Here is a 14268-nt window from a genome sequence, read left to right as displayed (position 1 = left end):
TTGGCTCTTTCCTAGGGTACATGAGATAATTGGATGCGGAGTTTTGTCTTTAGGGGTGCATATGCTTCCTTTAATTAAAAACATTTTGAAATACCAAAACAATCTAAAAAATTGTTGCGTTGACATCTTCACAACCTAGATGTGCACCAAGTCGTTCGAACCCGACTATTAGTGGGGCCTATGTAAAATGTAAAAAAAATGTCTCGCGCCTTGTTTTGTCTTTTTACACAACAATAAATGGGCTTTTCACCGATTAACCGATAAACTTATTTATCGGCCGATTAACTAATTTATCGACCAATTGATCGACTGATTTGTCTAGTAATCGATACTCGCTAGCTGACCGAGTTGACACTGATAAGTGATTTCCTCAAGATTGACAACATTACAATTTCAATAATTGGTCCAACGAATATATGTGAGAGGAAGAAAAAGATCATCCGATCCCAAGCATCCTATCCAACACCAAACACAGTTGTGTCGTATATGTGCATTCCGCAAAACGCCTTGATCACAGAGCGAAAACCCCACTATCTAAAGCAACTCCTTTCGCTACCATGTCATCGAACAACCTCAAGGCCTCTGAAACATGTCCATTCCTGACCAGCCAATAAGTCTTTGACAGGGTAGCCCTAATCGATGTGCCTGACCAAATTGGCACCTCAGACCTCCTCCCAGACCTGCAGAGGCAATATTTGAAAGGGAACATTGAAGAAAGAAATACAATTTTTAGCCACATATGTGCATTCTACTGGACCCTTTCTATATATTGAAGGAAACTTTGAAGAAAGGAACTTGACATATTTCCATATGACATAGTATATTATGCTGATATACACAATGTCAAAAGTGCATAAAGAAAACCAAACAGATACTTTGCTTTCATTTGCTGTTCCCTACTCACTAAATCCAATTAGTATATTGAATCCAGTTAAAAAGAAAATCTGTGTTCTGAAGCCAGTTTCTTTCCTTATACCGTGACTGTTTTATTAGACAAAGGCATACCCCATAATAATCATGCAAAATTTATACAGTGAAAATGTGACTCAGCAAGAAACTCTAAGCATTTTCTATGAACAGGTCCCACACGTCTGAAGACTGTGAAGAGTAACAACATAAAAGAAACGGCAAAACCTACTCACCTTACATACTTTTATGGTTTCACAGTTTTGCACACTAAGCAAGTATTATACTCCGTACATGAGATTGGAAGGAAAGTGTAACTGACAATGTGTTGTTGATGAATTACATGGCCAGAACTTCGACACATGTTACCAAATAAGAACATCTTTATCATTAAAGGGAAAATTGAAGAAAAGAACATAACAGGTTTCTGTATGAGAGACTATAATATGCTGATATATGCACTGACAAAGCACTGTATAAAGACAAATCAAATAGGTGTTTTACTTTCGATTGCTGCTTCCTACAAACTAGTACTAGTACAACAATACAAACTTAAAAAAATGAGGCCAACCAATCTATGTGAGAGCAAGAAGATCAACCAATCCCAAGTTTCCTATCCAATACAGAACACAGCTGTGTCATGTCCGTGCAATCCAATGGACCCTTTCTGCAAAATGCCTTGATCACATTAGCATATACCCTGCTATCTAAAGGAACTCCCTTTGCTAGTATATCATCAAACAATTTCAGTCTCTCCCATATGTCCACTCCTAGCCAACCAATATGTCAGATGCGCTACGGGTTCCGCAGGGGCCCTCAGCAATGTGGCTGGCGAAATTGGTGGCCTGGGACTTCCTCCCAGACCAACAGAGGCCATCAGCAAGTATATTGTATGTGATCATATCTGGGACTATTCGCAAAAAAAAAAATCTGGGACAATCTTCACTGTTTTGATATCAAAGAACAAAAAGCTAAGCTCATCCTCCTTTACGGCACCGTAGAACTCATGGAGCAGGATGTTACAGGTCACGGTGCCCACCACAAACCCCATGCAGCTAAAAACGAACTTGACAAGCTGTAACTTGCCAGCTCGGCATAGGCATCAAATCAAAATGTTGTATGTCTGCACGTCGGGTGTTATGGGCTTCAGCTATGTCTGCACGTCGGGTGTTATGGGCTTCAGCTGTGTCATGCGAAGAGAAGGATCATCCAATCCCAAGCATCCTATCCAACACAGAACACATCTGAGTCATATCGGCGCATTCCACCAGACCCTTTCGGCAAAACGCCTTGATGACATTAGCGAAAACCCTGCCATCCAAAGCGACTCCTTTCGCTACTATGTCATCAAAAAGCCTCAAGGCCTCTGGAATATGCCCACTCCTGACCAGCCAATACGTCAGGTGCGCTACAGGCTCCGCAGGGTATCCTTCATCGATGTGCCTGACCAAATTGGCGGCCTGGGACCTCCTCCCAGACCTACAGAGGCAATCGACGAGTGTATTGTACGTGATTGTATCCGGGACAATCTTCGCCGCGTTGATATCAGAGAACAAAAACCCGAGCTCGTCCTCCTTTCCGGCACCGTAGAACTCATGGATGAGGATGTTACAGGTCCATGTGTAGTCTTAAAACACTCTCCGATGTTCTATAGATATTTGATACCGCCATGAAAATGATGCATGTACATAGACAACATATATAAATAAATTGGTGTTATAATGTGAAAATATAGGTTTCTTGGGATACATGGTGAAACCCACATTAACTAATGCCTTTTATTAAACATCCAAACTAAATTGTTCACACAATTTTGTGTAACAAATATCCTTTTCAGTTTGCCAATACATATTTCTAACAGTAAATATGGGAATTGTATGAAAATTTTGTATCTCGATATAACTAAGATTTTTTTTACTTGTTAATGTTTCAACAACAACAACAACAACAACGAAAGGATGTTATAAATATAATAATAATAATAGATTTATACAGTTTACAAGAATAAGAATGTGTCTTGTATGGGAAAGTTATATCATTAAAATAATAATAGATTTAACGAAAGGATGTTATAAATATAAGTAAAAATGTTTATTATAAGTGATATACATGATATGTCAATTAGGTTAATTGTTAGTATACTCTATCAATTAGGTTAATTTAAAGTATGAGGCTTGCTTGTGTCTTGTTTTCCTAGCTCCCAGTCGTAGCCGATGACGGGGTGCCGGTGCCCGCGTGCGGCCACCGAACTTGCCGTTGCCGCGCGCCCTAGGGCGGTGAAGTCCTCCACCATGTTGATGTGGATGAGGATCGTCGAGCTCCGCGCTTGGCGTGCCGCGGCGGAAGTCCGGCAGGAGCCCCGCCACCCCACCGATATCGCAGTCGAGCGACGTGCTCATGAGGTTCAAGACGTCGCGGCGAGGGATGGTCGCCAGGTCGTGAGTCCACACCCACACGTTGAGCGTGGAGGTGATCTCGCGACACACGCAAGGCCCCTCTATGAAGTGCACGGTCCCGTGCCGCCCGATCATGTGCTCCGGATCATCTACTGTCCATGCCTCAACGGAGAGCCCCTCGATGCAGAGTCGCGCGTGGTACGGCGCCACGACCAAGTGAGTGTGAGGGTCGGCGCTCCACAGCAGGACGAAGAACTCCCTTCCATGCGACTGGAAGCTTTCTCCGTCTACCATTTCTTCCCTCACATGCACGTTGTCAAGGAGAATGAAGAAGTCCTCAGGGAAGTGCAGCGAGATATGTGTTGATGTATATATTTGCCTGTGGAACTCCGGCATGTCGTCGTTCGATTATATTACAGTATCATGTGTGGAACTCCTGTCGTCATCGTCGTTCAGTTATATTATATATGATGATGAAATGCATGTTCTTAATCAAATTTTGTTGGTTTAATTTGTCATCTTTCGTTGTGACATGAATCTCTTATTATTATATGAAAGTTGACCGTGTCTTGCAACGGTTCAAAATAAAAACAAAATATATATGTGCTCCCATGATTATGGAAAAGATAGCATTTATACTACCCAAATATCTTTTGTTCCAATCTGATTCTAGTTGCATATGTGTGTTTCGGCACTTCAATCTTGTTTGTTTGCATCGTGGATATCCAAAAGTAGGAAGCAGAAATTGTTGGGTTCATAAATATTTTGCTGCATCATAAAAAAGTTTGCTCAAAGGGGAGATTGCATTAGTACATTAGAAGAAAATGAAGTGGCCTACGGCCGGTGCACCATTATTACTTGTAGCCTGGTACAATGGAAGTACGCCTAGATAAAACGGGCGGAGTTGTATTACAGGACCGACGTCAGGATCCAGATTGCTAGTAGAGCTAGCTAATCGTGATCAAAATAGATAGTAGACTATAGACACAAGATTGTAGGAAGAAATTTTCACAAATCGTTAGCACCCCTTCACAACATCGACCAGACTTAAAAAGGTGTCAAGTTTATAAAAGAAATATGCATCAATCCACGCTACATCCAAATCAAAATCGTCTTCATCTCCTCCCATCTCATCACCGTCCTTGTCACTGTCACCATCCACATCCTCCTTATCTTTCTCATTTGTTGGAGTGCTCCTTTGCCCGATAGGTTTGGCATGAGGTCCTCGCTTAAGAATGACCGCAACGGCACCAGACCATGAGCCTTCCGTCATGGATTGGTGGTGTCGAGCAAAAGAGGACACACCCAAGCCGCTTTGCAAGGGCCTCGCCTCTGCCACCTTGCTAATCCCTTGGATGACATGGAAGCACGGGAACGGCGTCGTCGCTGCTATCGGGACGCGGCGTGCTGCACGAGCCACCGCACGGGAGCTCGCTGTCCCCATTGCGCGCTGACCTGCGCGGCCAACTGCTTGCGCGCTCACTCGAAGCGCATCCACTTCACGCGCTCCGCCTCCGAGCGCAAAACTGGCGAACGAGGCGGCGAGCCACCAACAACTGTCTTTGGAAAATATATACGGTGAAAACGTGACTCGCAAGAAGCTTCATTTGGAAAAGCACAAGTTACATTACATGCATCAGCCACCAACAACTGTCACGCTTGATAAACTTATCACCAGTTCAAGCTACTTTACATTTTAACAGCTCTGACAAGTTTGAGTTACTACCACAAGGTAGGGCAAACGAAAATGAACTCTACTTTGACACGGAACCCTCGGCATCTTGTGCCGCAGGGTGAGCATCTGAGTTGTTTCTTCTGTCAACTTTTCTGAGATGGTAAATCATCCGCTGCAAGTCTCTTCGGACAAGGTTCAGCAGAAATAGGCTAGATATTAGCTCGCTTGACACCTCTGCCTACAACCCCGATGTTGGTAACAGTACTTCCAGTTCCTCCAGATGTTGCTGCTGTAGACATAGTTGGGGAATCAAAGCCATTGTTTACTCCAGCCATTTGCAAAGAAGTCAAAGATGCAGCTCTTGGCACCGCACTGCCAGCATTCTGCATATCACCTGCCTTTGCAGCAATGCTTTCATAATCTCCTCAATTTGAGAGCATGGGGTTGCCATTGCTTGCTCCAGGTCTTCAAGCTGAATCAAAACAGTTCAGAGATCTCGTTGCTCATTGTAACCAAGAAAAAACATCTGCACTCATTCAACAATAGGTTGAAGATCATAATGGAGTTGATAACATGAACTAAATCTAATTTATTTACCTTCTTCTCAAGGTCAGGCAATATGCCAGTAATAACCGCCATCTCATCTTGTACAGATGATTTTTCTGAGCCTCCCATCAGCAGATACACTGTCACCTCCATCAGCCAACAATTTTTTCTTTGCATTTTTCAGGGCTGTAATGAAATTGCTTTTGCACAATATGGGACGCCAACTCATAGACCAAACAGATGTGGAAGTAGCGATGGACTGAATTAAGGAAACTAGCAAAGAAATAACAGCAAACAGTCTACAAGATACCAACATTATATAAATTTTCCTCTGGTCAAGGTTCATAGCCACATCACACTAGGCATGGGCATGCAATAATTGAAAGTACCTGCGAAAAGATTTGAATTATGTAAAATTACCTATATCATTCATGGCTTGATAAAATTAAAAGGATAAATTCTGCCACATAAATATCCAACTTACCAAAGATGAACCACTAAAACCCCAGAGATACCACCCCCAGGAGGCAAGCAATACATTACTTAGGTTGCAAATTATGCTATTACAAAGATGAACCACAACAGATTTCCGTATGAAAGATTGTATTATGTTGGTATAGGTAGTGAAAAAAAAAAGAACTGCATGGAGAAAAACCAAACAGGTGTTTAACTTTCGATTGCTGTTTCCTACAAACTAATACAACAGTACAACTTCAAAAATGAGGCCAACCAATCTATGCAAGACTAAGAGGAGATCACCCAATCCCAAGCATCCTATCCAACACAGAACACAGCTGTGTCATGTCAGCGCAATCCACTGGACCCTTTCTGCAAAACGCCTTGATCACATTAGCGAAAACCCTTCCATCCAAAGCAACTCCTTGCGCTACTATGTCATCAAAAAGCCTCAAGGCCTCTGGAACATGCCCACTCCTGACCAGCCAATATGTGAGGTGCGCTACAGGCTCCGCAGGGTATCCTTCATCGATGTGCCTGACCAAATTGGCGGCCTGGGACCTCCTCCCAGACCTACAGAGGCAATCGACCAGCGTATTGTACGTGATCGTATCCGGGACAATCTTCGCCGCATTGATATCAGAGAACAGAAAACCAAGCTCGTCCTCCCTTCCAGCCCCGTAGAACTCATGGATGAGGATGTTACAGGTGACGGTGTCCGCCACAAACCCCCTGCAGCCAAACACGAACTTGGCGAGCCGGAACTTGCCGGCGCGGCACAGGCCCGAGATCAGGATGTTGTACGTGTGCGCGTCAGGCGCAACGGGCTTCTTGAGCAGATCCGCGAACAGCTTGAGGACGCGCAGCCACTGCATCTCCTTGCCGAAATGGTCCATGGCGGTGTTGTAGGTCACGACGTCGACCTCGAAGCCCAGCTCCTCGCACCGCTCCAGCACCTCGTTGCCCACTGACATGTCGAGCTCCTGCGCGGCGTGGTCCAGCAGGATGTTGAGGCCGACCACCGTGAGCTGCAGCCCCTTGGCGACCATGACCTCGAGCTGCCGGAACGCGTCCTCGACGCGCCCGCACCGGCAGAGCCCCGCAATGTAGGTGCTGTACGTCACCGCGTCCGGCGCCCACCCGTTGAGGTGGCTCTCCTCGATGAGCCGATCCACGGCGTCGAAGTCCCCGGCCTTGCACAGCCCGTGGACGTAGATGTTGTGGATGACGACGTCCGGGTGGCACCCCGAGAGGCGCATGGAGGCGATGAGCGCGTCGGCGGATCGCATGTCGCCGGTGGCGCAGTGCGCCTGGAGGATGGGCGCGTAGACGTGCGTGGTGAGCGGGTAGCCGAGCGCGCGCATTTCGTCGAGCACCTGGAGCGCGTCCGGGAGGCGCCCCGCGCGGCAGAAGGAGAAGACGAGGTCGGCGTAGTCGATGGGGGAGGGCGGGAGGCCGAGGCGGGACATCCAGAGGAGCACGGAGTGGGCCGCGGAGGGGAGGGCGAGGTGGGAGGAGTAGATGTGGAGGAGGAGGGAGAAGGCGGCGCGGTCCGGGGCCACGCCGTGGGCGAGCATGTCGTCGAAGAGCGCGGCCGCGTCGGCGGGGCGCCCAGCCTTGGAGAGCGCCGCCATGGCGGAGACGTAGGAGGCGGCCGTGGGCGCGCAGGCGGCGGGCGAGGGGGACTGGCGCATGAGGCGGAGCACGCGCAGCGCGCCGTCGCCGTCCCCGTCCCGCGCCAGCGCGGACAGGAGGCGGTTGTAGTCGTCGAGGGAGTGCGCCGGAGAGGAGGCGGCGGCTGCGGCGGTGGTGGAGTGGGTGTAGGTGCGGGGGATGAAGCGCCCGAGCGTGCGCACGGCCGCGCGCGCCGCCGAGGCGGCCGCCGGCCACGCGGCGGCGGCCATGGAGGAATGGGAGCGGCGGGGGCAGGGCGGCGGCGAAGCGCGGAGGAGAAGGCGAGTTCGGACGGCGGCGGTGGCGATGTGACGCCGGGGACGGCATAGGCTACGGCGTGGATGATGGTGAGATCTGAATCATCTGATGGTCAGCTGTGCAGCGAGTCGCGGAACTGGAGGAGCATGGCCAGCTTTCAGTCGTCAGGTAGTTCCTCGAGTTGCCCCTAAAAAAGGTAGTTCCTCGAGTTATTTTTTTAGATGTATATAATTCCTTCCTTTGAAAAGATGTGAAGAAATATGTTAAATTACTGCTTTGCTGCACCACGATGAAGGAATCACATAGTTTGTCTAGCTAGTCTTTGTTATTTTATCTGTATAACCACAGCATTTTCCTTATATGGTAACTTTATTTTCCCGTAGGATTAGAGAATAAGTTCAAGAGCTCATGCATCGCAAACTACACCTTTATTTGGTACATGTTTACAGATATAAGATGTTTTAGACACTTTAAAGTGAACTAGATACACACTATAATGAGTGAATCTACACACTACAAATATACTATAACATACCAAAATAAATGAATCTACTAAAAGCTAAAATATCATATTAGTGAATGGAGGAGTATTTTTTTACACCAGTAGGAAAACAGACTGCCACGCATAGTTATAGGAGGACACAGCTTCTATGCAGTGGTTGAGGATAGGAATCTGTTCAAACGCATGCATCTGAAGAACACATGACACATTTGCGGGGTTCAGACTCAAAGTATCTAACACGGATCAGAGTTGAAACAAGTATGTGGAGCCTGAACAGAAGGTTAAAATTCCAACGATTTTGAATTCAGACACATTTGCGGAAATCAGATGCTCGCCATTAAACACTGGAAAAATGTAGGAAACTGCATTTGAATTCCGAACAATGAACATGTGGATGTGGTTCAGTTACATGTGGATGTGGTGTACTCGCAGTCACACTCCAAGAAAGAAACTGTCGTAAAACTAATGGCCAAGTGGGAAAGAAGTAAAAGCTATATATGCGATATCAGCAGAAAGTTAGCATCTGTACTAACGTAGCATCGTGTCAGATCCTGATGCTGAAGATCACCATGAGCAGCTCGGGCATCACAATGGAGCTCACCAAACTGTTGCACGTGCTCAAATCGGTTCAAAGCTTCAAACTGATCCAAATGTAACCTATGAGTAACCTATGTATTTCGAATATGTTGGAACTTCGCCCTGCGATCTTGCAGTTGTTGCATTAGCCATCCCTTTTGGAAGAAGTCACGTCAGGTCCCGGACAATGGCCTCGCAGATCTTCCATGATCTATCCTCCTGCCTCCTCAGTGTGTACTGAACTTCATACGTACTGCAATTACAACCGTCTGATTGTCAGTACCATAGTCATTTTACAGAAGAATGGGAGCAGTGACCAACAGCAATGGCATGTTTTGAAGTACCTGTAATAACTAGGTTTCTTGGGCTGGGAGTCATCGAGAAGCTCAGCAGCTTCCTCGAGCACAGCATCGATTTCTGCTACTTCACCATCACCAGCCTCATCCAGCAGTATCTCAGCTCGAGCAACAGAGAGATTCAACAGAACGAATCTCCAGTAACAGGACTGATCCTTTGCTAACAAAGCTAAATCCTGCCACTGCTCAACACAAGAAATGGTTATTTGATTATGCACAATTATGCATGAACTAGCCATATGCCACTACATGTGCTTAACAAAAGGAAATTACCTTTGACAGCATTGAGCCATCAAGGATCTCAGGGAGCATATCGATTTGATAGTCAGGGCCAAGAGCTTCAGATTTGATATCTTGCCACTGCTTCACAAGTGCTTCTGCTTCTTGAAGAGACATCCTTTCATTGGAAGCTACAGCGGCCACATCAGTAGAACCAGGAGATGAATTACTTTCTTCACTTCTCGAATGGAGCCTACTGTTCAACCAAAGCATGTTTGACAGCTTCTCAAATTGTTTCCTGACGCTGCTGCTGATATAAGAACCTTCTGATGTAGATGCTTCGTTCAGAGAAGATGTTACTGCAGATTCTCTAGTTGAGGAGACAGGTTTTGTGTACCCAGACTGAAATCTGAGCAGTTTTAGAGTACCAAACAGGGCAAAGCCCAGGAGTGCAGTATATGCGACTTTTCCTATAACATCTGCAGTCAAGCCCCATGATTCCAAGGTTCTTACAGGATGGGACCCAGGATTGCGCTTCAGAGGAACTGATGTTGTACTTAAACCATTTGCTGGCTTTTCGATTGGTGAATGGCCTCCCAGGGTGGTCGGTGCAAGTTGCTTTACAGCTTCCCCGAGATGGCTGGTAGAATTTAATCTTGGATTCTGCTGCCCTGAAGTTCTGTTGCTTAGGGAGGCATTAGAGGACGTCTGAGAGCTCAGAAAGACCACTCGTGTAGCTCCTAGTTTCTGCTTGGAAGAGCTAATGATGCGCTTCGGAGCTCCAAAGAAGTTGGCCTGTCATAAGATGATGACGATATTCAAATTGATCCATAGATAATTTTATGAGGGGTTTGATTACTACAAATAGCATGGCACAAACCAAAGATGAAGGGCAGTCTCTTGTATCTGCAAAACGAGAGAGTGCCACATCCTTCAGCCACAGTTCCTGGTAATGGCATATTTGTCTGGCATGAGAAAGTTATAACAGAAATACAGGCACAGTATAACTTCCGACTAATATACTATACAACACTAATCTAGCATAATAGAACTTATTTGCTCTGAAACATAGCATAAAAAATGTAGCATACCAGTGATTGGTTCACAGTAACCTTGTCACTGCTGTCTTTCTTTTTAGATAACCCGTAATTCCTTGAATTTGAACTTCCATTACTTTGAAGCTGCTGAAGCTTTTCAAAAACTGTGGTCCCAGATTCCTGAGAGCTAGCCTTTAGTCCTAGTAATGCGCTTAAGTAAATTTAATGAAATTGAGATTAGCTTGTCACCTCTCCAAGAAGGTACGAGCAAAAAGATTCCTCAAATTTCAGGTCTGTGTTCTCAGATGCAACTAAACATTCGCAGATGGTTTTCGCTTTACTGATCTGCACAGACGCAATGTAAATTAAAGAATGCAAAACCAAAAGACAGTATGATTCGGTTTCTATAGGATATGAGTAGGAGAAAAAAAGGTACCAACTCAGTCTGCCGGGTTGCAAATCCAAATGCAAGGTGTGCAAGCATTGCCCTGTAGAAGCAGTTGAAGTCAACTACCACCCGTTGGCTCTGAGACTCTAATGACTTTTTGTTTTTACGAGTTGTAGCCAAAGAGTCCCAAGAAAGTAGATCCACAATTTCAGTGGCTAATAACTTTTCCATTGCTTGGCTCAAGAAATAAGGCCAATCATGAACTCTACAAGATGATTCAACATCGAGGCCCTGTCCAAGCAATTCACAGAGAGCTGCAATAGCACCTCGCCTGCGTTCAGAATTTTCAGGTGTACGAGGCAGGCTTAGAAGCTCTAGAGTGCAAGCAGGTGCAAGCTCTTCAAGTGATTCTTCTATCTAGTTCACCCAACAAGAGAAGTTATGACAAGATCTCATATGTGAGAAAATCTGTAAGGTGAAAGCAACAACATGTTACCTGCTCAAGAAGGGGCATCTTCTCCAAAGAGGGTTTTTTCCTCAAAAGATACTGAGCACGTGCTAGAGCCTCAAAGCCAAGAGATACTTTACTTTTTTCAAAGCTAGCTTTTGCAATGGAGCACTACAGGCAAATACATTGAATTTTTCAAAATTACCGAAGACGTGATAAGCATTGTACTAAACAGCTATGTTTCTTTAATCTTGTGTAGTACTTACTTCAGCAAGTGCCATTGCAAGAAGTACATCGTGAGCATATGGCTTGGAATCAGGGCGTCGTAGAGCTGCCTGACCAATGTCCAAAACCAGCTTCTCTTCTCCAACCTGCAAAGAATACTTGTCATGTGGTATCTTACACTGACGATAAACAAATAGGCCGATACATAACCACAAAAATCTCACAAACCACAAAAAATCTCACAAAGCCTCAAACTGATCATCAATCGCATTTCAGTGATTTAAACCTACCTAACCTGAATGATGGGAATAATTCAGTATCTACATATTCCTTACATTAATAATACAGGCACTGACCATAAAATTGCCATGATTCTGGTTTATTAGGATTCAAGAAACCAAAAATAAACTGAAAACACTCTGTAACTTTTCAAACCGACTGCACTAAATATTTACTGTATTGGTAGATTTTAGAGAACAGAGCATGCCATGATAGTGACTATCCATGCAATATTAGATGTGAAAAGCCTAAACCAAGTTTAAACCGACCAAAGATGGCAACAGTCCTTTGTTGGTATATATGAATCTTATGACACTAGAGTGTGTTTATGTTACACATTACCTCCTGCAAGACACACAAGGCAGCAGGCAGCCAACTCCAAGGTATATGAAGAGAGGATCTGGGTGGAACCTTTGCCCTTTTGCTCCCTGCATACTCTTGTTCAAAGAGAAGCTTGTCTCTCACATCCACCAGCAGAGCCTGACAGAGAAGCAGCACGCAAACATCAAAAACCACAACCCAGCATTTCCCCCACCAAATTAACCAAGCAAAGCTATATCCACGAATTCAGTGAGCAACCTGTCTGCAAGCAGACACCTCTTCGGTGTACCCATCCTCGATCTCGGACTTCTTCAGCTCGATTGCTGACTTGACGATCTCGTCCTTCTCGGCCTTCTCTGTAACACCCAGGATCTGCATGGTCATTTGGACAGATGCGTCATAAAAAGGAAACCACATGCTCCAGTCAACTTTTGACCTGGAAAAAGTACAAAATCTCGGAACCCATCCACGACAATACACTCCAAAAAAGGAGTCAAACTACAGAGCGGATAAAATTTTCAACGGTGTCTTGATGCAGTGGCTCTAAATTACAATGATAAAATCCATAATTATTCCGTAACCGTATCAACACAATGGAACTAGGACGAGCTAACCCAGATCAGACAGATGTGTCATGAAAATGAAGCCACATGATCCAGCCGCTTTTGACCAATTGACCTGTAACTGTAAAGGTACTAAATCTCGGAACCTCTCCAGGGAAGCATGTACCGGCGCAAAATTCCAATGGCGCCTGGATTTAATGAGTTTGAATTACGAGGGTGAAATCATCATTAATTAATCCGTAACTGCATCAACTGAATAGGGCTCGAACGAGGTACTACTACAGGTGCCAATTTTCAACGGGGATAGGTTTGAATTACGATGGCAAAATCCGCAGTTACCCCCGCAGCCGCACCAACGGGGCTGGACTGGGACGAGGTCGACCCAGCCCAGATCGAGCAGCGGCAGATGCGGAGCCGCATGGCCGCATTTCGGGGGAATTCGGATTCGCGAGCAGGGAAACGGGCTGACTCACCTGGTAGCACGTGACGGGGATCTCGACCGCGGGCGGCGCGTCCTGCCTGGTGGACCCCTCGGCCGCGGCCGGCGCGGCGGCCGCCTCCGCCACCCTCGCCCGCACCGCCGCCCCTCGCCGCGCGCCCGCCGGGTGGATTCCCGCGGAGGCATTGCCGCCGGCGACGAGGAGGCCCGCGCGTCGCGCCGCCGAGGCCGGGGAGGGGGACGCGAGCGCGGGGTGGAGCAGCGCCGCGGCCACCGTGGGCATCGCCATGGCCGCCGGGGAGCGGAGTGGAGTGGAGGGAGGGGCGGCAGACCTAGCTAGCCGTCCCGCGTCTCCGGTGCGCGCGCCTCCATGCGCGGAGGGTGGGTTTTGGGGAGGAATAAAGGGGAGAAAGCGTCAGCGAGAGGCGGAGCCGGAGACCGGCGAGATGGATCGGGTTTTGCCTCCGTGGACCGAGTGCGTAACAGTAACACCACTCCAGGCGCTGACATGGAGGCATTCGGCTCCTAGCAACTAACTAGGGCCATTATTAATTAGGCAACGTGAAACTACATGTACGCTAAGCTCTAGTGTCTCAACATATACTGCACACAAAACTTCAGCTTCAACGTGTCCTTTGTTCTCACCTCCATTCCAAAGTCCACATAATCCAATATTTCATCTGTTCATACTTTGCTAATTTTGATGGTTGATGGTAAATGTGCATACATGAAGACTGCCCAGACAATGGGTACCGTGAAATATCATACTTACAACACACAAAACATTACATCTGAGTTACGGCAAGTGTCATATAGTGGAAGAGATTTGTTGGGGCAGGGGGGCATGCCCCCCCCCCCCCCGCTCCCCGCCGTAGCTCAAAAGTTCAGGGAGGAGGAGTTGGGCACGTCGGATTGGGTGAGCAAGGTGGATTGGGCACGAAAGCCTTGGTGGAACTCAGCTGGGAGGATCCCACACGTCAAAGTTTAATTGGATGAAAAGCAAC

The 14268-nt window shown here is 46.6% G+C and overlaps 2 protein-coding genes across 2 annotated transcripts; both read right to left on the bottom strand.

Annotated features, from left to right (window-relative positions):
* Positions 1–6169: 6169 nt before the first annotated feature.
* LOC124669914 (pentatricopeptide repeat-containing protein At1g12775, mitochondrial-like) lies at positions 6170–7859 on the bottom strand (the record flags this gene model as incomplete). Its single annotated transcript, XM_047206450.1, has 1 exon — positions 6170–7859. A coding segment is annotated over one exon (1581 nt), but the record flags the coding sequence as incomplete, so codon positions are not given.
* An 894-nt stretch (positions 7860–8753) lies between these two features.
* Positions 8754–13553, bottom strand: LOC124669913 (plastid division protein CDP1, chloroplastic-like). Its single transcript, XM_047206449.1, has 12 exons — positions 13299–13553; positions 12521–12634; positions 12284–12421; positions 11704–11808; positions 11486–11608; positions 11038–11406; positions 10851–10946; positions 10656–10781; positions 10445–10510; positions 9619–10359; positions 9334–9527; positions 8754–9242 (listed from the first exon to the last, which is right to left on the bottom strand). The coding sequence occupies exons 1-12, from the start codon at positions 13551–13553 to the stop codon at positions 9158–9160; spliced, it is 2412 nt and encodes an 803-aa protein (XP_047062405.1). The 3' UTR covers positions 8754–9157.
* Between the last annotated feature and the right edge of the window lie 715 nt (positions 13554–14268).

Source organism: Lolium rigidum, chromosome 7, assembly GCF_022539505.1.
Source record: "Lolium rigidum isolate FL_2022 chromosome 7, APGP_CSIRO_Lrig_0.1, whole genome shotgun sequence".
Taxonomy (NCBI): Eukaryota; Viridiplantae; Streptophyta; class Magnoliopsida; order Poales; family Poaceae; genus Lolium; species Lolium rigidum.
This window is presented reverse-complemented; position numbering and strand designations above follow the sequence as displayed.